General features: G+C 45.5%; 1 protein-coding gene across 45 annotated transcripts in view; it reads left to right on the top strand.

Annotated features, from left to right (window-relative positions):
* RIMS2 (regulating synaptic membrane exocytosis 2) overlaps window positions 1-13,249 on the top strand; it is a 558,076-nt gene that overhangs the window by 169,724 nt on the left and 375,103 nt on the right. For all 45 annotated transcript variants that reach the window (XM_083186888.1, XM_083186889.1, XM_083186886.1 and 42 more), the window contains one exon: window positions 509-822. In XM_083186888.1, coding sequence (XP_083043014.1) covers window positions 509-822 — 314 coding nt within the window. The remainder of the gene's footprint in view (window positions 1-508; window positions 823-13,249) is intronic.

Below are 13,249 nucleotides of genomic sequence, written 5' to 3'. Positions count from 1 at the left end.
TCCTCCACAGAGGTAAGAGCCGCCACTGGATATAGTGTATGCGAAAGGACCGCATACAACATATCGCATTTATTCCTGCCGCCTGGGCTCAATGGGGGATCGCGGGGCAACTTCTCCAAGGGCAGAACGCACAAGTTTATGGCCACCTTAAGAAACTTAGTCAAGATAAAGTCATCTCAAGGTGGTACACCCGATTATTGTTTTTTGTACCTTTTAAAGGGCTTTACTGTGGCTAGAAGTTATTACTCAGTATAATGTTAAATGAGTAAATATGTGTCTGACATTCAATATGTGATTTCTGCAGCAAAATGGAGCAATATACCCGGAGAGTGATCTCCGCCTGTTCCCTCTTATAATGCAAACTCATTTCATTGCAAGCCTGCTGAGCACAATGATTGGTGATGTTCTCTTGCATGACACAAGCAGACCTGCAGGAACCTGCTGCAATATTAGATGAAAACTAACATTTCCCTGATTAACGTTCCGTTCTTCTCTCCCCGGCATGCAGGTAATGTGGGTATGTAATTTGTGCCGTAAACAACAAGAAATCCTCACCAAATCAGGAGCCTGGTTCTACAGCAGTGGGTCAAACACAGCACAGAAGGCCGGCGAAGAGGCCCAGCCTGGGCTCCAGAACGAAGAAGCACCTCAGGAGAAAAAGGCGAAGCTACAAGAGAATTCCCAATACCAGGGACCCTCAGGGGACTTAATAACACCAGCCGCCTCAGACAAGGGCAGGACCCAGGGGATCGTACGGCAAGACTCCGTTAAGAACGGCTCTGGAGTAAAACACTCAACTGCCAGTGATCTACCATCCGACAGGTAATAATGATCTCTTTGCTCATCCTACGGTATCTTCTGATGATGATTTTTTAAAATAACTTAGGGGGATATATATACTAAGCCTTGCAGAGAGATAAAGTGAAGGCGATAAAGGGCCTGATTCAGACCAACTCGCTAGGCTGCGTATATTGACCATGCTAGCATGCAAGCGGATGTGTATACTTACACATCTGCTTGTATGCGGTCGCAAGGAAGAGAAATCGTTCGATGGTCGATACCATCGAATGATTTTCTTTTTTCAGCCTTCACTCTGAATAGTATACTTTTCCGATGGACGCTTCCCACCGAACTGGGTGCAGGTGCTGACGTCATGTGACGCCAGCCTGCCCACCCCCGAGGATGCATGGGCACGCCTGCATTTGCAGGGTTATGCCCAGTGTTTCTATGGGCGCGCCCACCATTTTTTGTGGGCACGGCCTTAAAACTCTGGCCGGTCCCCTGCGTTCGCCCCTTGCCTGCCTATCATTGAGCAAGGACCCCGGCGAGTTTGAAACTCAACCAAAGGCGTTTGCTCCAGGGGTTTGCGCACCCAAACCCCCACCTTCGGCTGGGGGGGGGGTGAATTCAGACTTGACCGTGCAGGTCTGAATAGCCCTCAAAGTACCAGACATCCAGCTCCTAACTACCGTGTTAAAGGCTGTGATTAAAAAATGTCAGTTAGGAGCTGACTGGTGGGTACTTTATCTCTTTCTACTTATTACCCTCCAAGGCTTAGTATATCTGCCTCCTAATTCCATATTGCCAAATTCAGGAGCTAATGACATCACCTATGATATACTTAGGCAGGGTTCAGTATGATTTACCTACAGTCAAAATACCAACATGGTCAAAATACTAACAGTTAAAATGCCGACATGGTCAGAATATAGATATTTCAAATGTCAAGAGGTCAAAAAGTAGACATGATTTGTGAAAAAAAGTTGGTGTCTATGTCGACACCATTTCACATGGACAATATATGAGAGTACCACGTCATCCAGAACACGCTCGGTGAATGGTGGTACGCCCGCCTTCATTCGCACGCCGTTTTTAAAACAACCATTTGCATGCCAGTGGGAACCTCCCCCATCTTTCGATGGTCGCCGACCATCAAATGATGGGAAAGTCACACACATATGTCCAGACCACTTGTACACATGAACAAAGAAATGCCCTGATATTGAAAGGCAGGGAGCGTGCAATCGGTGAACAGATTAATCGCCTGCTCCCACCATATGCACATGTGCAGAAATGCTGCTATGCACGCGCAGACTCAAAACATTGGTCCCCGTCCGAACGAGCGTCCTCAAAGAATGAACCAGAATAAGGCCCTTTGACCATTGGTCAATGGTGGTCAGTATTTTGACCATCTGTAGGTAGATTGACTGCATTCCATTAAGCGTGGTTATCCTTAAAACCTGGATGGCTAGGGGACACGATGACGGTGTTTGGGAAATACTGCTGTCTGTAACCCGTAACACAAAAAAGCAAGCATTGAATTGGTTGGTTAAACACTATAGGGGACAATGTAGCATTCAATGTAAGTTAAACCCAAATACAGAGTCCTCATACACTGTTGTTCAGGTCACACCAAATAGCCCCTGTGCCACTTGGCAGAATTGGCAGAGTGTCTCTTTTGCTCAAAATTTACATATACAATTAGCATAAATAAAACATCTAGAAGCAACAAAACTATATTGCCAGCACACACTGACCAATGAGACTTACTAGTACATCTGTATGTGACCAAGTCTGCGTATGTATAAAACGTGTTTGGTGTTTTATACTTATATCTGTGTGCAGCCAGGGCTGAATTAAGCCTTTGGGGGGCCCAGGGATCACTTTAGACAGGGGGCCCCCTCCCACTTGTCATTATTGGGTGCAAACTGCACGGGATAATATTACACTGTCAAAGCACATAGTAAAGGCAGTATAAACTTGGTAAATGGGTAATGCGGGGGGGGGGGGGGATTAATATAAACATAAATATATATAAAATACCACATGAAAAGCATTTGTCCCTCTGTACCTTACTCTGTATGAGCTCTGATAGGTTCAGCTCTGCCTCTAATTAAAAACCCTCCCATGATGAGGCCGCTGCTGCTGCTGTCCTCCATGGGCCTGAGAAGCATATGATAAGCTCCACCAAGCAGAGCTCAGCACAAGCCTCTCAGCTTTTGACCTCTTGTGCAAAGACTCATGGGACTTAGTCAACTCCCAGTAATGCCCTGCACACTTGTGCAATCAGTGTGCCATGGCTCCCGATGCTCAGCCCTATTAAACATTGTCACAATGGCAGATATGTGAAAATGTAAAAAGTCTATTCACTATTCGCCTTGGAGTGTCACATTCTATAAGGCACCAAATGTTGGAAGTACAAAGACACATCTGTATTATCTCCTTGCATGCAACAAACTAAATGCACAGCATTATACGCATCTATGCACCAGCTATATCCCTGCTGAAAAAGAGGTGTATTTCACAAACATACAGTTCTGCATAGCCCACAACTCTCCCACCACGCCATTGATAAACGTATCTTGTGTGCGAAGGTCCCATTACCAGCCAATTCCACCAATTGAAATGCGATGGAGTCTCCTTCGAGGAGTGCACAGTGCGATAAAACACATATAGGTACTTGTGTATTATCACGGCGCCCCCGATATTAAGTTGCACGACTTTTAATCGCATCACATGCCATACACCGGATGCACACCGATGCGATTTAAAATTGTATAAGCGCCCTATATGATTTTAAATTGTATAAGCACCCTAATGGGTGCTTTTAAGCACCCTAATGGGTGCTTACAATGTTAAATGCACCCCCACGCCACCCCCAGTATGAACACCAACCCGAAGCGTGGCAAGCGCAGAGAGCCCGCGAGGGGCGGCGGTACGCGTCCTCCGACCTTTACATACCCCCACTATCCACGTCGGCGTGGAGTTGATTTTATATAGTGTGGCGAGCCCGAAGCGTGGCGAGCGGACGCGTATTGCTTTACATGTATTCCCCGTCCCCTCGTGGGGCTCGCTGCGCTCGCCACACTATATAAAATCAACTCCACGCCGACGTGGATAGTGGGGGTATGAAAAGGTCGGAGGACGCGTACTGCTGCCCCACGCGGGCTCTCTGCTCTCACCACGCTTCGGGTTCACGTTCATAGTGGGGGTGCATTTAACATTAGGGTGCTTATACAATTTAAAATCGCATTGTATGGCATTGTATGCCATATAGAATACTATACAATTTTAACATTGTATGACATCGGGGGAAATCTTATGGTCTGCGATGCGATGGGCTCCGTGGTACCCACATATATATAAGTTGACAAAACCGACTTGCATCCAAGTGTTTTGTGTACATTGTATAATGCAGGCACAGCTGTTGTGAAACTGCACGTCCCAGCATGCTCTGCTACAGTTTTAGTCTTCCCTAATCAGGGCAGCCGAGAGGAATGCCGGGCCCCAGTGATATTTTGGGGGTGTGGCCTAAGTGTGGGTGGTGTGGGCACCTCCCACACTTAGGCCACACCCCCAAAATGTTTAGCGGTGGGTAAAAGAAAACTCTAAAAACTGTAATCTCAGACACAGCACACACCTACAGCATGTGCTGAGCTGACAGCAGGCTCAGCATGACCTCTCACGCTGTCAGTGAGACACTCATGTTGAGCCTGCTGTCAGAACAGCACATGCTGTAGAAGTGTGTGCTACTGGTGATACCCGGGAGGGACGGAGGGGGAAGGGAGGGGTCGAACCAGGGCCGCTGCGGGGCCCCTTCAGCAAGCCTGGGCCCGGGTAATTAGTACCTGCTCCCCCCCTCTCTCGGCTCCCCTGTCCCTAATAGCAAAACAGTGGCAGAGCATGCTGTGACTTGTAGTTTCACAACCGTTGGATAGCCACAGTACAGCCTGGTATAATGTATAGTACACAGTCAGCATTAGATAAATTCGGTTATATTGTGGGCTGAAAAAAAAAATTTATGTCAGATAATATAATTAAAAGGCTCAGCCATCGCTCTGTATATATCCATTATCTGAAATCCTGTTTTCATTTTTTATTGGTATTTTAAGCATTTTATAATGAGTAAGGATGCAGGATGCTAGAACTTAACATTCAAATAATCATTTGACATTTGAAATACTGGTAGATGCTCAATACCTAATTAATGTGTCATGAGTCCGCATTAGAGGTGTACAAGAAACACGTCAATATATACTGTATGTTGCTAGGTAAACCGTTTTTTATAATTATAGTAGAAGTCTCAGTGTTTGCTGGATTTTAGCTGACTGCTACACATGAGGGGGGTACAGGGGAGGGGAGTTTTATTTCTTTATGTTGAGCGATATTAAAGGGCAAATTGCACATGTCTATAGAGCATCTGATTTCCTGTATACAAAATGGGTGAGATGTACTAAGCCTTGAAAAGTGATACAATGGAGAGTGGTAAACCACCAACCTCCTACTGTACCTGTCATTTTTCAAACTCAACCTGTGACATGACAGTTAGGAGCTGATTGGCTGGTGGTTTATCACTCTCCATTTTATCACTTTTCAAGCTTAGTACATCTGGCCCAATGTGACTAAGGGCGGGATGTACTTAGCGAAAAATGTGGTAAAACCCCCGTTTTTGGGGGTTTTATCGCATTTTCAAATGTACTAACACCCGGCCGCCCTGTTTTCGCCGGGCAGGGTATCACCACCTATGGGCTTCTATAGCCGCCCACCGCAACCTGCCGCCTCTGTTGATCCCTACCACAGACACTAGCCCCCCCCCCTCCCCCTGGCTTACTTTCCTCCAGGTCCTCTTGGACCCGGGAAGGTAAACTCTTCCTCTCCCTAGTAACGCAGCCGGACGTCCTAGCGACTGCAGGGGGGAGGAGAAGGTGCCGGGGACAGCCTGCTTAGACTTTCCGTCGTGAGGGGAGTAGGAGGCAGAGACACCACCACCACCACCCCCCCCCCCTTGCCCCCGCACACCACAGGTATTGCGGGGTGGGGGGCCTCCGTCGTCGCACTGCAATGTTAATACATATGTGCTAGCATTGCTGCAGTCCGGCGGTGATGTATTTTAATACATCCCGCCCTAAACAGTTATTGTTTTGTTCTTATGTAAACAATACACTTCCCTCAATATCATGAGGTAAATTTTTTCTACATGCAGTTTGTCGGACCGATCGTGTACACGCTGCATTTGTGGTGGCATCGACAAATGGCGAGGGGGTGGTAAAAATGTCCACCGTTTGAGAAAAATGGAGGCGCGGCGCCACATAGAGGTCAGGAATTTCTTAGGGCTTTCCTCTATGACCGACGGCCCGTGCAGCATCGTGGGTGCTGTAATCCTTCCGATGATGTCCAAGCAAGCAGCAGTGATAGCAAATCCAACTGCAACTGTATGAGCATGACTGCGCAATAATCAGAATTAACATATTGGCACGCTGTGTATTGCACAGTGTGTACCTAGCTAAGTCACACGAAAAGACAGAGTCTGCCAAGATGTAATACCATGCAAATTACTGTACGTTTTCTCTCCACATTGAATATATCATTAGAACATTTAAAGTTATTGCCTTCTATAAAGGCTAATTTGTGTCAGGACTTAGCTAAAATGTTGTGGGGTGCATTAAGCATCGCATGTAGCATGTTATGAATACTGCCGCTCATTGCGAGCATAGCGGCGTTTAATGACGCTGCATGCTGGAAAAAATTACAACCGGCTCCCCGGATAAGAGCTGTCCTTCTGCGATACAAGGACTCTCAAGTTTATGAGCCAGAGTCCTTCCACGCATTTGTTGGATGACACACGCACCATAGAGGCACTGGGAGAGATCCGATTGGGCTCCATAGACTTCTATTAAGCAATGCGATCAACAAATGGCGATGCCTACAGGGTCCAAGCCCCAGAATGTATCACATTGCACATGTGGTTCAATCAGGGAGACAGGACTAGAGGTGTTGGTAAGAGTTGCACAGCCTATGGAAGCCATTCACAGGGGACATTGCGAAATGTTTGGTGCCTAAATAAAACTTCTTACTGTGCTCGGAGGCAGAGCCGTCCTTAACTGATTTGATGACCTAGGCAAGATTTTGTCTGGTGCCCCCTTAACACCGCCACCAGTTTTGCCTCTGGTCCAGCACCACTTTCCCAGCACAGCACTCAATACCCCCAGCAGCGCAGGTCACAGCAGAAGCCACAAACACCCCATCACCCCTCATCCATATCAATCTTTATTCACAAAGGTGTAAGTAGACATTTTTGGTTTCCTGTGCTAGCAATAACCCCATATGTTTAATAGGGACAGCATGAGGCAAAAGGGTATGCCCCAGAAAGGGGTGAGGTATTTTTGGGAAGGGGCATGGTCGCACAATAGTCCCAAATCAAATTACGTCATCCTGTAGTGCAACCTTATTCACATTGCATCACATGATAGTGTCCCTTATTCACTTTATGTCACAATGGTGTCTCTTATTCCCATTACATAACATGTAGGGGGAAATTTACTAAGATGTGTATTCTATTGCACATGTAATGTTGCTATGGGCAACCAATCAGATCCTGTCTACTATCTTCTAGAGGGTGCTAAATAAATAAGTATATTCTGATTGGTTGCCCATAGCAACATCACATGTGAAGTAGAATACACATCTTAGTAAATTCCCCCCCCCCCCCCCTGGTGTCGTTATTCATGTTACACCACACAGTAGTATCCCTTATTCACATTACATGGCATGTAGTGTTCCTTATTCATGTTATGTAACACAGTAATGTTCCTTATTCACATCATATGACATGTAGTTGTCCCTTATTCATGTTTCGCCACACAGTAGTACTCCTTTCCCTTTTACACATTGTAACTATTCCGGACCCGCCACTGCCGGCTATCAAGGTAAATCGGCCTTAGGCTTGGAAGCGATGTCCCTTGGCTTTCCAAATGCCCTAGGTATTTGCCTAGTTCACCTATGCCTACAGTCGGCTCTGCTCTAAAGGGTTAAATTTACTAAGAAGGAAGTTCAATTGAAGATTCGATGTTGCCCATAGCAACCAATCAGATTCTATCTATGATCTTGTAGAAGTAAAATCTGATTGGTTTCTATGGGCAACATACCATATTCAATATAAATCCCATCCTAGTAAATTACCCCTGAGTAAGGGGTCTTACCCAACAGAAGGAGAAGAAGGAGCTGCCTTATTAAATACAGAATGGGCAAAACCTGGGACCTGCAGAAAACAAGGAAGGATAAAGCATTTGCACAACTATGCTGACAGGGCCCGCCCCACAACGAGGGCTCCTCAGAGTGCAGCCACACTATAAGTTACTGCTATTATAATAGATTCTGCTGATGGAAACGCTCTATTTATCTTTCCCGTGCATAATGACATCTTCACTTCCACATGAAATCATCCAAAGACACAATTTACCATAATAAGTAATTGCATGGGACCATTTGATGCATTATTGTGTGATTCCGGTACAGTGCGGTATATGTGTATCTGCTTTGTGGGCTCGCTGGAGGGAACAAATGACTTATTGGTGCGTTTTAGACAGGAGTAAGTTCCAGAAGAAGCCGCTGTGGTATCCGGAGGGCTGTCTAGGTCAAAAGTCGATAGGTCAACACCATATGGTAAACACATGCAAAAGGGGAGGCTCCAGAGGAGGGGCTGCAGCACAGTTCAAAATTCAAATAGTGGAGGCACAGCAACTGCCACCAACTGCCGTTCCGAACTGACTCACTGGCAGTGGGTGTTGCTCCCCTATTTGAATTTTGGACTGTGCTGCAGCTGGTCGAAACTTGAAATCATGGACTGGAGTCGCCACTGGTCGAAACATGAAAAGGTCGCTCATAGTTTTTGGGGGGTTTTAAAAAAAAAATAGTTTTACTCCGATTGGTAATGGTAGAGGAGCGAAACACCATGGTTGCCTACCCTCCGAGAATGGCCAGGAGGGTAGGCTCCTTCTCCTGAGAAGGTGGGCAAGTCTCTCGCTGCCCCCGCAGCTCCCAGAGCCCCTGAAACCAATTCTGTAATCCGCATCATCTTTGGGAAGGGGCGGGGCTACAATGAGGCGAAACATATAATTGTATCCTCACCTCCTTTAAACAGATCTGCAAACTGTGGAGTTTGTATGGAATGGGGGTAGGGCTTTGTGACATCCGTCTTGTCGGGCCCTTGGACAGCTGCCCATTAAGCCCATACCTTAAGATGGTCCTGAGGTCTAATGGGGAGCCCTGGTTCTCATACCATTACCTGGAAGCCGGAGGCCAGGAAGGCACTAAGAATCCTATTCTTTCTGTATTTTATGTTATGGGTGCGTGGCCACGCCTCCCTGTATAGGCCAAGCCCCTCAGAGGAATACCTGGGCCCGGCCAAGCTCTCTACTGCCCTGTTCCCATCTATACAATATTACCCACACCAATCTTATATCTCCCATTATTCGCACATGTACCACTGGGACAAAACTAAACAGCCCCTATTCCAACCAAGATTTGCCACAATCTGTGCAAACGCCACACATATCCACCCCAAAAGCCCAAATTTAGGAAGAGTCTTTTTGAGGCCTCCCCTCTGCTTGTAATGCCCATCATCTCGGGAGACAGCCGTACGTCGATGTTTATGTGCACAATGGCCGTTCTCTGTGCCGGTCCTTCCTGTAAGTGGTGATATTTCCCCCCTCATCCCCTCTCCTCTGCACGTGTATCAGTAACGAGTGTAAATGTCACCCAGCCATTGACTGCAGCTAGTAATTGTGTGTCAGCTAATCTAAACCATGCAGAAAGGTCACTGTCATTAATTAATAACACTGCCATAGAAAAATGCTTTCTTTTTAGTTATTATTCCTTTCTGTGCTATCTCTGTACGGAAGAGAGGAACACTGGGATCTTTATGTTTTTGGATTAAGGGAGCCGGAGAATGACTGCGTAGAACTTTCCGTGATCTCCGTGTGTTGGCGATAGACATCGCTGCCATAAATGTCATCGGCTTAGTGTTAATTTAATGCTTTGGGTCTGACTGATCCCTGCACTCTAATGAGCATTCGCTGAAAGAAAAAACATAGAACTTTGTCGCAGGCGATTAGAACGTAGCTGTGTCAAAAATAAAATATTGATTTCAGGCACAGTAAGAACTTGGTTCGGGGTCACTGCTGCCCCAAGGTAGTGGTAGCAGCGATAAGTTGGCCGTTGTGGCACGACAAGTTGGTGTGTTGTGTGGCTCGTGGTTGTGTTTGTACATGACACGCCACCTACCGATCCCGGCTTATAAATCCTAATAGGCTTTGTAAAACCAATCAGAGCCGGGATGGAAGAAGCCCATGTAATTTACTGCAGCGGTTCTCAAACTGTGGGTCCTGACCCCAAAGTAGGTGGCGACTCTGTCTTCCGAGGAGTTTGAAAAATCTGTTGTATTGTCTGTTACTTCAGACTCCTAGCACCATTTTAAGCTTCTGCAATTCTACCACACAGGTGGCGGCCATTTTGCAGTAACTTGCTGGGGTTCTGTAAAAATGTATTTTGTCTGACAGGGTCCCAGAGCAAAATAGTGTGAGAACCCCTGATTTAGAGCATTCCGTAGTCTATTAGAGAACATGCCACTGATCATTATTTGTTTTAACAATCTATAGGCAATATGGGCACAGCGATCACGGTCATGAGTCCATTGTAAGTGATGCCTTCAGTATGTGATTGCTATTGGCCCACTTAAGCTGGTTACACACTATAGGATTATCTTTCCAATGTGGCTGGTTGGAATGAAAATCTGGTAATGTCTGTGAACAAATTTCAACCATTGCTCCCAAAAGCTGGAAAATGGACAAAAAAGCATTTGCATAAATTGTCTAAATGACCATTTTTGCCGGCATGTTGACAATAACCATGTTGTTATTCTTCATGCTGACAGAGATAGCATGTTTACATAACTTCCCTGGTGGCCCAACAGTCACTTACCTGGTCCCAGTAGCAGCAGCATCTTCAGCAGTGTCTTCCAGGTCCTGGCAGTGATTGCTATCCCCCTAACCCTAATCCCTATCCCTACACTTCTCCCCGGGTGCCGGATGACTGCCTGACAGTCAGTATACTGAAGTCAGAATCCCGACTGCCGGTGCTTCGACAGGGGGATCCCAACTATGTGTGGGTCCACGACCCCCATAGAGGGAGAATAGAACCTGTGGCAAGCAAAGCGAGCCAACAAGCCCGCAAGGGGCTTCTTTGCACTCGTCCCCCCCTGTCGGAGCATCGGCAGTTGGGATTCTGATGTCGGTATACTGACTGTCGGTATCCTGATTGTCAGGCAGTCATACCACATCCACCTTCCCCCCTAGTGACTATCCCTTTTCCCTGCATCTTAACCCTAAATTCCCTAGTTCCAAACTACAATTCTCCTGGCAGCACCTACAGATGGAGCCATTTTAACTCATCCTGACAGCCATGTCACCCCATCTTGGCGCACCATTTGTCGAGAATGGGGCACTTGGGCACCACATTCACAGCAATGGAACCCTTGAGCGTGTGAGACGCTTGCTTGCCCTGTCTCGGCCAATACCGAGACAGGGGACACAGCGCACTGTTGGCGTGAATAAAAACTTCTCCATCTGTAAACCTAAAGGGTTAATCTCTTTGATTGATTTAAGAAAGATAATCAATTTTGGGCTTCCAGGACTAAAATACACATTTACTAACATTTAAAAAATGAATCTAAAAAGAAAGAAAATCATCTGTTTAGTAAATATGTGGTTTCATCCCGGAAGCCCAACATCGATTAAAATCGATCAAATTGATCAGGACCTCCTTGATTTTTCGGCTTGCACAACATTAATTTCTTTGCTGTTGTATATCATCGTAAAGTAGATGAAATATAATGTCAATTGTCCAAAATTGATTAAAGACAATGACAAATTATACATCGATAAAAGATCCTTTTTTGAAAGACCAAGAATTATTCTTCTAAACCAAAGGGAAATGTTACAAATACTGTATGTTACTGTGGTGTATATATATATTTGAGTATTTATATCCTTTACAATAATCTGTTGGCAGCATCCTATATATTTTGTGAAATGATTTATACATGTTCTAATGTCTCCGTATGAGATTATTTTGTACCCCGGTTTAAACATATGGTTATACATATAAGACAATTACCTTAAAGGATTTATTGGCCAAACAAAGGTCTTCATGGGAACTGTATAACAAGGTGTTAATCAGTCCCCCTGCTGTATAGATGCTGTTACTGCGCCTCATACGGTGGTGTATGCAGTAACCCAGGATAATTACACCATAGCTGACTACCCTCCTGCATTCTGCAGGAGACTCCCTGAAATAGCAGCAATCTCCCTCTCTCCCTCATTAGTCTAACAATCTCCCTAATTTCACCTACCCCACATTACACTGTTACATTTTTGGGGAAAAAGGGAATGAGAGATAGATTTACATTGAATTTTAAAAGATTCCACTCAGATATAGCAGGTCACACCCACGATCCAGATGCCTCTTTGACAATCTCTTTTCACAATCTGTCCATATATGGAGCTAGACACGCCCTTTGGGTGGAGCATGACATGCCCCCTCAAGGGCGCCATACAAAACTGTACCACCAACTATAATCTCCCTCAAACTCGTTTTCAAAAGTAGGCAAGTATGAATTACACCGTTAATGAAAGACATAAACGGAGGCGAGGAGAACCAATCAGACTGGCTAATAAAAAATGTTGCGTTCTACGTTGTCCGGCTTTTTTGTTAATATCCCAGAACTAAGGAATAAGATCAGTGTCGAAATTAAGTCGTATGAGGAAGATTAAACTCCCTAATCTTTTAAGGATGATTAGAATTCTAACACTGTGTAGTACATTATAGTATCTCGCGTCGACTTTGCTTTGGTCCTGACGTCGACGGCATTGCTGCCTTCACTGAGTTAATGAAGCAACTTTGTGATAAATGGTCACCCATAGGGCTCTGACGAGCATCCTCAGCGGAGGCCATTAAATGTGTACACATTGATTTACTGTTAGTGGACATAGGATTCTGGTGAGAGCCCGGAGACCAGTTACATAATCACACAATTATCTAACACACTTAAATTAGCTTTGAATGTCTGTCGATTTTTGTTGGATCTGCGCAAAAACTCCGGTCATATTACTGGGAAGAATTTTTTTTTTTTAAATATTGGGCATCGTTCTGCTACAGTTCTCAGTCCTGGGGTGGTGGTTTTGGTCCCAAGCAGGTCCTTATCCGTGTGAAGTTTGTATGTGCTGCCTCACCTTCAATAATGTTGGAACATATTAGTTATTAGAAATACAGTAGATTTCACTGCACACCTCCAGCAAACAGAGGTCATGGTTCAGGCCGGCAAGCAGTCCCAAATGGGAAATGCTTTATGCAAGGCCTGGCGGGATCTTTGAATTCTCCTGTTAGCCACGAGCCTCCCTTATGCAGCCTCACA

Source organism: Crinia signifera, chromosome 5 (assembly GCF_055691185.1).
Source record: "Crinia signifera chromosome 5, ASM5569118v1, whole genome shotgun sequence".
Lineage (NCBI taxonomy): Eukaryota > Metazoa > Chordata > Amphibia > Anura > Myobatrachidae > Crinia > Crinia signifera.
This window is presented reverse-complemented; position numbering and strand designations above follow the sequence as displayed.